At 52.4% G+C, this 11,596-nt stretch overlaps 1 protein-coding gene across 3 annotated transcripts; it reads left to right on the top strand.

Moving 5' to 3' along the window:
* The first annotated feature begins 3,454 nt into the window (after nt 1–3,454).
* On the top strand, nt 3,455–11,201 carry TAC3 (tachykinin precursor 3). 3 transcript variants are annotated; one of them, XM_046012925.1, is made up of 7 exons: nt 3,455–3,646; nt 4,205–4,323; nt 7,459–7,564; nt 7,754–7,783; nt 8,276–8,329; nt 8,725–8,799; nt 10,940–11,201. In XM_046012925.1, exons 2-6 carry the CDS (start codon nt 4,210–4,212, stop codon nt 8,796–8,798), a joined length of 378 nt encoding a protein of 125 aa, XP_045868881.1. In that variant the 5' UTR covers nt 3,455–3,646; nt 4,205–4,209; the 3' UTR covers nt 8,799; nt 10,940–11,201. The 3 variants fall into 3 exon arrangements, with proteins under 3 accessions (XP_045868881.1, XP_045868883.1, XP_045868882.1); XM_046012927.1 differs by having other exon boundaries at nt 10,879–11,201; XM_046012926.1 differs by lacking the exon at nt 3,455–3,646 and adding an exon at nt 3,767–3,957.
* The last annotated feature ends 395 nt before the right edge of the window (nt 11,202–11,596 follow it).

The raw sequence follows: 11,596 nt of genomic DNA, 5'->3' as shown, positions 1-11,596 counted from the left end.
CTCCCTCCCCTGTTTCCCATCTCTGCCTCTCTTCTGGGGCCAAGGAGTGTGGGTTTTCATCCCCCGAAGCCTCTGGGAGGGCTCTGTTGTCCCACCTGTGTGATAAGGCTTGAACTGTCTCCACCGTGCCGGGAGAAGCTGCCGTTCTTCTGCCTTCCTGCTCTGCCAGTCCAGCATTCTCAAAGTCTGGGTGGTTTCTCTGAGGGCTCAAGCCGGCCTGGAGGCCCCTAGGCTGCGTGAGGAGCCATCCGAGCGCCTCAGTTCACAGCAGCTCTGGCGCCGTGTTCCTGGCTCAGCCCATCCCCTCCAGTTCCTTGCTGAGGGCCATCCACCAGCTGTCGCCGGCTGCAGGACTTGGCAGGACACAGAAACTGCCATCCTCCTGTTCTTTTCTGGTATCTCCGCCTAGGGTCTGGGCCCTCCCTGCCACCCTGCAGCACCCCTCCGGGAGGCTGGGGAAGTTGCCATGTTGCACCCGAGCTGTGCACGTGGCGAACATATGTCGGTCATCGTGCATCACAATGCACGCTCGTTGGTCTCCTCTTCTACTAAACACCATCTCGGCTCCACAGAACACATACTGTCCTGGCCTCATCCCCAAACCACCCTAGCAACAAAGAGGGGGGGCTCCAGAGGGAGGATCTGCTAGGGGCCCTGCTCCTCTAGGCTGGTGATGGCTGTCCAAGATGTGGCTCCAGTGAAAAGTATGTAAGGGGAAACCACCTAGGGACTTGGGAGCTGCAACACGCACTCCACAGGGCATTTGCACATGGCGTGTGGGGGCAACATGAAGCCTTGCCTGCCCCAGCCCTTCAAAGCCTCCCTCCTTCCTCACCTTTCTGGCTTCATTTAGCATCAGCTCTTTCAAGTCTCTGCTCATCCCAGAGATCAAGAGGAGATCAGTTCTCCAGTTCTCCCTGCCATGCCCTTGCTTTCCCCATCCTCGGCTCCTGCCATCCTCTGTGAGAGGCTACATCATCAAAGGACATTATTCATGGTGGACCTTTGCTGAAGACCTGCTTCCCTGCTGCCGGGGTGCAGAGGCAGGGATGGAGGGTGGGCGGATGGAGAGAGGCTGCCTCGGAGATGGGACCCAGGAGCCTTTAGTTCTCAGCCCTCAGTCTAACATGCCTCCTACTGCTCCCCACCCCATCTCCCACCACCCTGGTTCCCTCCAGCCTCCCTAGCCTGGACTCCCTTCTCCAGAATGGTATGGGGAGGAGAAGAGGTAGGGGATGGCTGCAATTAGGATCAGCACCTGAGCTTCTCCAAGGCATGAACCCGCCATGTATTTACATGTAAACAGGCTCCAGCTTCTACCCCTCATCCCACCGAAGGCTCCTAAGCCTGGGTACCGGCCCACGGTTGGCCCATACAGCGCTGTAATTACCTGGATAATGGGAAGCTTTAAATGAGGCCCCACTAGCCTCTCACATTATAAAGGGGCCTTGAGACCCAGCCGCTGCCCTCACCAGGAGTGAGCGTGGGACCATGTGCTGGCAGAGTGACTTCTGTCAGTGTGGCCCAAGTCCCAGGGTGGGTGGCTGTTGGGAGTGTGGAGTAGGGACGCGAGCATCTCAGCACTAGCAGCACCTGAGAAACTCTGCGGAGGATCCACACTATGGGCTGCAGTCAAGAAGGAGGCTCAGGCTTCCTTTTCTGTTTTCTAAGTAAATTTTTATTGAGCACTTACTATATGCCAAACACTATAGAGCTAAGGATCCAGTAGTAAAGATAACAGACAAAAGTCCTTGCCAATGGAACACGGACATTCTGGTGGGGTAGACAGGCTGTAAGTAAAGCATTTAGCATATGGGATGTAATTAATGATGAAGAGAAGAAGCAGAAGGGGGATATGGAGTGTGAAAGGGCAGTCTTTTGAAGTAGGGTGACTGGGGAAGACGTTGGTGAGCTGAGCATCTTTGGAGTAAATACACAACGGCTGTAGTTCTCCTCACCGCCCCAGAAGGAGAAGAGAGCAAGGCCCCAAATCTCCAGGTCTTTCAGAGAGGGGGAGCACCACTCCCTCTGGGAGAATTAATGGCTCCCTTACTGGTCAAAGTTCGTACCAGTGCAGTAAAACGAAGGGGAGGTTTGGAGTGAAAAACACACAAACAAAACCTGAATTTATGGCTCTTCTCTGGTAGCTGTATGTCCTGGAGCACGGGACTGACCTTTTTTTAAAAAGATTTTTTTATTTTTATTTTTAAGTAATCTCTACACCCAAAGTGGGGATCAAATTCAAGACCCCGAGATCAAGAGTCATCTGATCTCCCGGTTGAGCCAGCCAGGTGCCCCAGGACTGAACTTTTTGAGCCTCAGTTTCCTCCCCTGAAAAATAGGAAATGCTAAGAGTGACAACGGCTCTGAAGCTGCTTTCACTCTGCTGCCCCCCTCACCCCCCAACCTGGTTCCCTTGAGCAGCATCTTCTCTTTCCAGTTCTCCTTCCAGTCCAGCCCAGCTCTGACTCTGACTCTCCCCTGGGGCTCCACCTTGGGTATGAAATGAGTAGCACGAGCTCCTTCAACAGAGTGGGAAAGGAAGGAGAGGCTTGAAATGTCCAGGGAGAAGAATGCCTGGCTGCAGGGAGGCCGATCAGAGAGGGGAAAACACGTAAATGTGAGAAAAAAGAAGCAGTTAAGAGATCAATGCTGAGCTGGGCTGGGCTGGGCTGGGCCGGGCCGGGCCAGGGAGAGGAATGGCGGGGGAGGGCGGGTGACAGCTCAGCCACTGTGTTCTTTTCCTCCTTCCTGAGATTCTAGCAAGAGGAATAGAAGTTAGAACTCTGGAAGAATGCAACAAAATCAGGCTGATTATGGGCTGGAGAGGGAGTGGCGTAAGGAGAGGCATATGCCCTGGTGAAGAGGGAGGCAGACACTGGAAGTTTCTGCATTATACAGCAGGGGAGAAGCACTGACCCACCACTTGGTCCTCACCAAGTGATGGGTCAGCTGCAGCTGGGAGGAGAACAGAGGGAGAAATGAGGATGGGAAGGGATGCCAAACTCACCTCCCAGTGCTCAGGGGCCTATGTCTCATTGTCCCGGGGGTGTGGGAGGGCCAGAGAAGCACCTGCCTGAAATGCTTCTGGTCTGGCAGTTGAGGCTGGAGGTTTAAAGGGCAAGGAACTGGTGGGTGAACAATGAGGAGAACGAGACTCCGGGACCACACCTACTGAGCTATACCCAGCATGGACAGTTTGGTACAAAACATACACGACATCATTCCTTAGTGCGCCCAGCTCCAGAGCTGTTGGAAAGTGAGCACACTGCAGGGCCTGTGTGTGTGTGTGTGCGCGCACGCGTGTGTGTGTTTGCCTGCAGCCTATAGCCTCCTTTTTCTCCACCAGCTCCCCCCCCTCCCCTCCAGCCACCCTGGGATTGGTGATTCGCAGCCCCTCCCCCAGCTCCCCCAGACCCTCCCAGAGCCTTTATCTGTGAGCTGGGCAGGAGTTCCTGCCACATCCTCAGATCCCCTCCACTCCCAGCTTCTCTCTTCACGGAGGCAGCAACACCACCAGCCTGTGTGTGTGTGTGTGTGTGTGTGTGTGTGTGTGTGTGTGTGTGTGTTGGGGAGTGGGCAGTGCTCCCGGCCAGCTCCCTGATCCTCTTAGACCGCCTGCCCCAGGCTCAAAGCTGCTCCACAGGTAGGCACAAGTGGGAGAATGTTGGAGGGACTGGAGCTGGCACCACAGGACAGAGGCCAGGGTTCGGAGGCAATAGAGGTGGCAACTTATGATCTGGGCGCTGGGTACAGGGAAGGGAAGCAGAAAGAGCTGATATGGGTTGAGAACCAGTAATGTTTGGAGCCTGTGGGTTCAGACTGATTCTTCTAATACTAGAAAGTTTTGCCTAAGTCTTGGGTTATCTAGTGCTAGAAACTAGAATCCAGGATCCCTCCTTAAGCTGACTAAGAAGGCAGACCTGGCATGTGCTACGGATCGATCATCTTCCTCGGGTTTGTATTGCAACACGGCTCATTGCCAGGTGCTCAGTGTGGGGAGATGTATGATGGGGGAGCAGGGACACTGAGCCCAAGGGCTGGCCATCCTGCTCAGAGATACTCTCCCTGGACCAGGGCTTAGAAGGGAGAATTGGAGGCTGGGGAAGCAGGGTCAAGACAGATTGTCTCAGAATGTCTCCTGCACCAGTGCACATGCTGTATCCTTCCTCTGCTCCCCCGTCCTGTCTCTCTGTCCTCTTAGGCACCATGCGGAGGGCCCTACTGTTTGCAGCCATTCTGGCCATCAGCCTGGCTTACAGTCTGGGGGCTGTGTGTGAGGACTCACAGGAGCAGGTGGTGCCTGCTGGGGGGCACAACAAGGTAAGACACCCCCTCTAGCTGTGCCCGCCCCGGCGGAGCTCGGACCGACATCACGAGAGCCCTCACTCTGCCTGTTCCACAGCTGTTGCGAGGAAGGTGGGACGGGTGAGACTGGGAGCTACCTGGGTGACACACCAGAGGGTGCGTTTCCCTGCCTCTCGGGGGGTGTCATGTTCTCACTTCTCTAGCTATGTGGACAAGGTGGGGGGGTCTCAGTCCCTCTGTGTGTCTTTGATAACCCTGTACCTAAAACGTGCCCTACTAGTATGTTGTGCGGTTGGTTGATTGGCAACCTGGGGGTTGGATCATGGGGGGGCGGTAAGCTAGGGTGGTCTCGCTCAGTTTCTGTCCTTTGCAGGGGGCAGATCCTGTCCACTTCCTGGATGGGAGGACACGCAGTCAGAAATTCTCTCCCAAATGGTCATTTTTAAGCCATTTTACCTATCAGCTATGTATATCATTTTGTTTCCAAAATTCGAATAAATTCCATTATTCCCTGCTCATGCACCCCCAGTGATGTCAGGTGCTCCCAAGACCCCCAACCCCTTCTTTCCTTTCTCTTGCCCCCACTCTAGTCTCTGCTTGGGGTAGGGGGCAAAATCCCTACAACACAGACTTGGGCCTGATTTCCAAAGTTTCTCTGGGAAAGAGAAGAGGAGTTGACAGTGAAGGGGTACAGGCAGAGAGCAGGGAGGAAGTCTTTTCCAGGTTTTGAAATGACAGCAATTACATTGGTACACATGCTTTTAAGATGATTATAGATGGAACTTATTACAAATTCAGTGTGTGAAGTCTAACTGCCTCTACAGCTCAGATCTATTTAGCATGTCATTACAGGAGGTGGGCAGAATATTTGAACAATCTGGGGAAAGCGGCTGCCTAGGAAGCCGTGTGCTGGGCAGAGAGAGAAATCAGTCTTCATCTGTACGTGTCCCAGGGCACAATAGGCTGGTAACCTTGCAGGTGGTGGCTGCTGCACCAGATCCAAAAGATCGGAACCAATTCAAAAATACAAAAAACAGGCACGCCTGGGTGGCTCAGTTGATTAAGCGTCTGTCTTTGGCTCAGGTCATGATCCCAGGGTCCTGGATCGAGTCTCTCATCCGGCTCCTAGCACAGTAGGGAGCCTGCTTCTCCCTCTCCCTGTGTACTCTCTCTCTGAAAAATAAATAAATAAAATCTTTTTAAAAATATGGCTGCCCAGCTGTCTCAGTCAGTAGAACACATTACTCTTGATCTCAGGGTTGTGAGTTCGAGCCCTACATTGGGTACAGAGATTACTCAAAAATAAAGTCTTTTAAAAAACACATAAGGAATGCCAAATATGGGCTGGCCCTTACGTTTGGAGCCCAAAGTTCCAGCTGGAGATAGACTATCTGGATATATTTTTCTAAGACAAGCTTGCTTCAAGGTCTTTTCCTCTTGGTCAATGAAAGGGAGAGATTGCCATCCCACCTTCCGCCGACAGTCTGAGAGGATGAGGGAAGTTGGGATGAGGCAGGGTAGGACCTGTATGTGCCTAGGCAAGCAGGTTGGTATGCGCAGGGGTACATTCCATGTAAATGTGCTCCTTGTGTGCTCAGTAACCCAAGGACATCTGGGCGAGAGAGAGAGAGAGGCACCGCTGAGACTCAAGGTGAGACTCTCCAGACATGATCATGGTCACTGTTTCTCTGCAGCTGTAATTAACTGGCTGTGTGGTGTGTGCCCACCAACCATCCGGCTGTGCCCAGGTTGCTAAAAAAAATCACCAAGGCAATGAGGAGCCCCTGCCTGGCGGCAGGTCCGGAATGGGGTTCATTTGTGGAGGAGAAGAAGAGTCATTCTGAACACGTAGACTTCCAGAAATTCCAAATTCTGTGTAGAAAGAGATGGGGGGGGGCGCCTAGAGGGGCTCAGTGGGTTAAAGCCTCTGCCTTTTTTTTGGGTCATGATCCCAGGGTCCTGGGATCAAGCCCCGCATCGGGCTCTCTGCTCAGCAGGGAGCCTACTCCCCCCAACCCCTCTGCCTGCCTCTCTGCCTACTTGTGATCTCTCTCTCGGTCAAATAAATAAAATCTTAAAAAAGAAAGAAAGAAAGAAAGAGATGGAGGGACAGCCAGAGGTAGAAACTTATGAAGAAGAAAAGAGGGTGAGAGGTGGTGAGAAGCTTAGCCAGAGAAGCACGCACCACAAACACAGCGCAGGGTGGGGGGATTTCAGGATCGCAGCTGGCTGCTGGCTGCCTGCCTACACCCATCCCAGGGACTGAGTCCTGTCTGTGACTCCATCGTGGAGTACAGAGGACACCTGCTCTGTCTGACAGGGCTTTCTTGGCATTCATGGCTCACTCACACAGTGAGGCAACCATATCCTGGAGCAAACTGGTTCCCGATGTGCCAAGGAGAACAGAACTAATGGCCCTTCTCACTGAGAGGCAGTGGTAGTTGGGAGAGAGCCCCAAGAGACAGTCCCTTTTGAGCTTGGGAGATAGAGTGTGACCAACTGTCCCAGTGTTCCCAGACCACTGGCTTAAGCACTAAAGGCCCCACATCCCAGGAAAGCTCTCAGTCCCAGCAAACCGGGATAGCTGGTCTGCCTCTGGGGATGCCCAATGTGCTCCCTTCTCCAGGGCTTCTCAAATCTTGCTGGGCACACCTGTCACCTGGGGCCCTGGTTACAATGCAGGCTGTCACAGTAGGTCTGGGGTAGGACCAAGATTGAGATAATGTATTTCTTTTTTTTTTAATATATTTTTTTAAAGATTCCATTTATTTGAGAGTGAGATAGAGCATGAGCAGGGGTAGAGGTAGAGGGCAAGGAAGGAGCAGACTCCCTGGAGCCTGATGCGGGACTCGATCCCAGGATCCTGGGATCACCGCCTGAGCTGAAATCAGACACTCCACCGACTGAGCCACCCAGGCACCCTAAGATACTGTATTTCTAACAAGCCTACAGTAGTGATGCTCCTGGTCCATGGACCACACTTTCAGAGCCCACTTCTCTTCCAGTGTAAGTCAGAAGAAATTCTGAAAGTTACAGGATGTCAGGTTCAGCTGTGATGGTCTCAGGAAGAGGCTGTCCTTTGTGGGGAGGGGTGAGTGGATTAAGTGCAAGCCTCCTGCCTCATCCCTCTTTGTTTCTGTCTCTTCGAAGGACTCAGACCTCTACCACTTGCCTCCGTCCTTGCTGCGGAAACTCTATGACAGCCGCTCTGTCTCTCTGGATGGATTGCTCAAAATGCTTAGCAAGGCTAGCGTGGGTAGGAAGCAGCCCTGGGGAGAGGGGGTTGGGGGGCAGGATTCTGATAATTAAAGAAGCTTGGGAGGAGACTTCGGGTGGGACGGAGACTGGAGATAGCTTGATGAGTAATTGAGGGGTGTGCTCTGAACCCCCTCTTGTCACTTTCCAGATTCCATTCCCCACCAACTCACTGTTCTTGCTTTCACAGACCCTAAGGAATCGTCACTTCCCCAGAAACGTGAGTAGTGTCTTCTCCCTCCCTGTCTCTGCTGACCACTTGCTACAGCTCCATGGGCATGGGTCCCAGTGACTACTCTGGCTGGCCCCATTTCAGCTGGCCCAAACAATATGGTGGCTGGAACTGCTTGACCAGCCTTTCCTGGGTGTGAGAGGTCACCGGGAACTGGAAGAAACAGGTGTGAGGAGCGTGATGGACTCTCCCTCCATCAGCTGGTCATTGGGCGCCAAGAGAATCTCGTGGTGGCTGTGAAGACTCTAAACCAGGCATCTGTGGGGGCAGAGAATTCTTGAAATGTGGAGGAGGGAGAGGTGGGCAGAGAGGGTGAGCTTAGGGGATACCCTGATAATGGGGGAGTCATGCTGTGGCATGATAAAGAACCAAAGACCAGAAACCCAATTGCAGAAGTCTTGATACATGTCTGGGGGAATGCATCCCCATTCCCCACTTACCCCATGATCACTGTTGGCAATGTTGGCCCTTTCTCTACAGGTGACATGCATGACTTCTTTGTGGGACTTATGGGCAAGAGGAACATCCAGCCAGGTATGTGTGGGTGGAGGTGCAGTGGGAGGGCTTAGGGTACAAGTAAAGATATGGCAAAAGTCAAGGGCCTCATATTTGTCACCTGAGGGAAAGACAGGATTTCTCTTAGCTCTAGTGAGGGTTCCTTGGCCCTTCTACCCAATCAGGTTGGATACACAGTCCAGATCTCCCCAGGAACACAGTGGGGAGACCTTTATAAGCTAGTCCTGATGCAGGCGGGAAGGAGTTGGAGGCGGGGGGCTGTCCTTCCTCCCATCTCCCAAACACAGTGTGCCTCTTCTTTCCAACTCTATCTTCCAAGGCTACCCTTAGTGGCTTAGAGCTTTGCTTTTGGGTCAGGGTGAAGGTCACATTCAGAAAAATCCCTCCTAACTACACTATTTACTTTAACCCAGACACTTCTATTGATGTAAACCAAGAGAATGTTCCCAGCTTTGGCACCCTCAAGTATCCCCCCAGTGTGGAATGAGGTAAGGATTGTTGGTCAGGAGAGGAGAGGGGACTCTGTGTGTGGGGGGTGGGGGGTGGGGGGGTTGCCAGAGAGGCATTTCCTCTGACGCTACAGGCATTAATACTCATAATTTTGCCCTAAAATGCACTGTCAGTGCCCAGCACACTGTCTGTCAAACACACCGTCACTCAGGGGACATGCTTTTCTGAAGAACATGTGCACCCACATGCACACACGTGCGTGCACACATGCCCACTTGCCCTCTCTTGCCCCAGTATCATGGACCCCCGCTGACTCTCGAGCAGGCATGAGTCGTGGGACGTGGCGAGCGAGAGGTTTTCCTTGTGGCTTCTCCGATGGTCAAGTCAGTTGTTCCGCTTCTGTTCTCTCATTATCTGTATACACGATGGAGAGACCAGCATCTGATAATTGCAGGGACCACAGCCAACTCCCGGGTGAAGTGTTCTGCCTCCTAGGTAGGCGCAAGCCATTCAGATCTTGACGGGGTCTGCTGTGCAATTCTTCACAAGGGTGATTTAGGAAGAAATGCAACGACTCTGAAATTTTATGGGGAGTATCTAGAAACCGTATCAGAGTTGCTCTGTGCGGTGTAATGGCTAAGAGCATAGCCTGCGTTTGAATCCTGGATCTGTAGCTCACTGACTGTGTCCCCTTGGCGAAGTTACATAACCATTCTGTGCCTCAGTTTCCTCATCTGAAAAACGGGGGTGATAATATTATTTTGCAGGGTTGTGGTTTTGAGGATTGGGCATAGGTAAAGTGTTCGGAACAGTGCCTGGCACAGCGTACACAGTGTTGTGTGCTACGATGATTGTGGTCTGGGAGGTGTGGGTCATGTCCCAGTGTCCCTCCTGGCTGACTCTGGTCTGTCTGCTCTAGAGCTGTCTGGACTGGACCCTGGGCTTGAGTGGGCTGACAGATCTCTCACTTGCTATTGCGAGCATGAGTCCCCAGGGGAGTGTCTAGTCAAAACATGGAAATTTCCGTCTCAACCCCATCTTCCCCCACATAGCAATAGCAGCCTGAGGGATGGCTTTCTTTGCACTACCTTCTGAAGAAAGAAGGTGTGGGGGGAGAAAAAGAGAGGGATTGGAAAGCCTATGTTCCCACGCAGAGACTCCTGCCTCTCTCCCTGTGTCTCTGTTGCCCATGGTCGTTGCTTTCAGGGGGGACCAAAGGAGCAAGAGCTCTCGATGGCTCTTGATGAAGCTGCCTGTGCAGGGCTCCTCAGGCCCGGAGACTAGGTCTAGCCCCCCATTCAGTGCTGGGTGAGAGGGCACAAAGAGCCGTAATGACCGTAACTCGCTGATTACATGGTCCTTACCGTATCGTTTTGCTCTCATTAGACGGTTATTTCAGTCCTGCCGACCGCCAGATAATTATACGGGCAGCTCTGTCTGGATGACATACTTTCCCCCAGCGCTATGCATCGGCCATAAAGATAATTACAGTGCAATTTTGCCATAGTATTTTATACAAATGGTGGAAACAAGGGCATTGTGGAAATCTACTTTTAATGTTCGCCGGTGAATCCAGGCTCTTTCAGAAGGGCCAGTTGCATAATTGCAGCCTTCGTAATCTCACCACTGATGGAGCATTCAGCCTGTTAGGAGCCAAAAAGAACAGCACATAAAGTCCCTGGGGGCTGGCATTTAAAGGAGATTAGATGAGATGGATCAACACAGATCATTGGGTCATCTTATTTCATTCATGTGAATCTGTTGACAAAGGACGTTATCCCTGGGCCTGAGCTTCCTCTGGGAGGTTTCTGGAAAGAGGAGGAGGACATGGGTGAACCTGGGGGAGCATTAGCATCGGGACACAATGAATGGGGCTTTGTGTGGGCCTGACTCACGGGGATGCAAGGACGATAGATAGGGACCCTGTCACCACACCGTCCTGCAGGTGTTTGCAAGTAGCATGGTAAACATGCGACCAGAAAGGGGCACGCTCCTGTGGCTAGAAGGATTCCATCCTCTAGTTCAAAGGCTACACAGAGAGCTGAGGGCTAAGACTTCTATTCTCTCTCTTCCTCCCTTATATACTCCCCACCACCCACACATCCCTACTTCCCCAGCTGGTGGCGGGTATGAGTTCTACGAGACAGAAGATGTGATTTCATATTTTCTGGTCCCCAGCACTCCACTTCTGGACCCCTGGGCTGCAACATGAAGACACCTGTCACCCCCTCCCAACCCCCAGCTGCACGTGCTCTGATTTCCCTTTCTTTCCTCCAGCCTTGTAACACCCCTGCGCTTGGACTCCCTCCCCATCCCTCTACCCACAGTGATGTAGAAACCACAGACTGAGCACCCTCAGTCCCCGTGGACATTGACTATAGATTCCCCTGGGGTTTCTGGAGGGTCCTCCATCAAAAATATGATGTCTCTCTCTACTCCCCAACAATAAAGGATTTTCACATATGATCCAGAGTGTTGTGTTTGTTTCGCTGCTTGATGGGGGAGGGGAGTGGTTCTCTTCCTTGACTCTTCCAGCTACATCATACACGCCCAGGTGATACGCATAGGTTATGTATCATGTATCAGTGGAAGCATTTTTATTTTATACATATATTGATTTTCCCAAAAGCGCCTTAGTCAGTGCTTCAAATAATTAGTATTGGAAGATTTGTTTAGCAATTTAAAAATAAACGAACAAGGGGCACCTGGGTGGCTCAGTGGTTTAAGCCTCTGCCTTCGGCTCAGGTCATGATCTCAGGGTCCTGGGATCGAGCCCCACATCAGACTCTCGGCTCAGCGGGGAGCCTGCTTCCCCCTCTCTCTCTGCCTGCCTCT

Source organism: Meles meles, chromosome 7, assembly GCF_922984935.1.
Source record: "Meles meles chromosome 7, mMelMel3.1 paternal haplotype, whole genome shotgun sequence".
Lineage (NCBI taxonomy): Eukaryota > Metazoa > Chordata > Mammalia > Carnivora > Mustelidae > Meles > Meles meles.
Note: the sequence above shows the minus strand (reverse complement) of the source record. Positions and strands in the feature narration are given on the sequence as shown.

Coding starts and splice junctions, on each gene's coding strand:
- TAC3 (XM_046012925.1), top strand. CDS start 4,210: ATGCGGAGGGCCCTACTGTTTGCAGCCATTCTGGCCATCAGCCTGGCT. Junction 4,324..7,458: donor CTGCTGGGGGGCACAACAAG/GTAAGACACCCC, acceptor GTCTCTTCGAAG/GACTCAGACCTCTACCACTT. Junction 8,330..8,724: donor CAAGAGGAACATCCAGCCAG/GTATGTGTGGGT, acceptor ACTTTAACCCAG/ACACTTCTATTGATGTAAAC.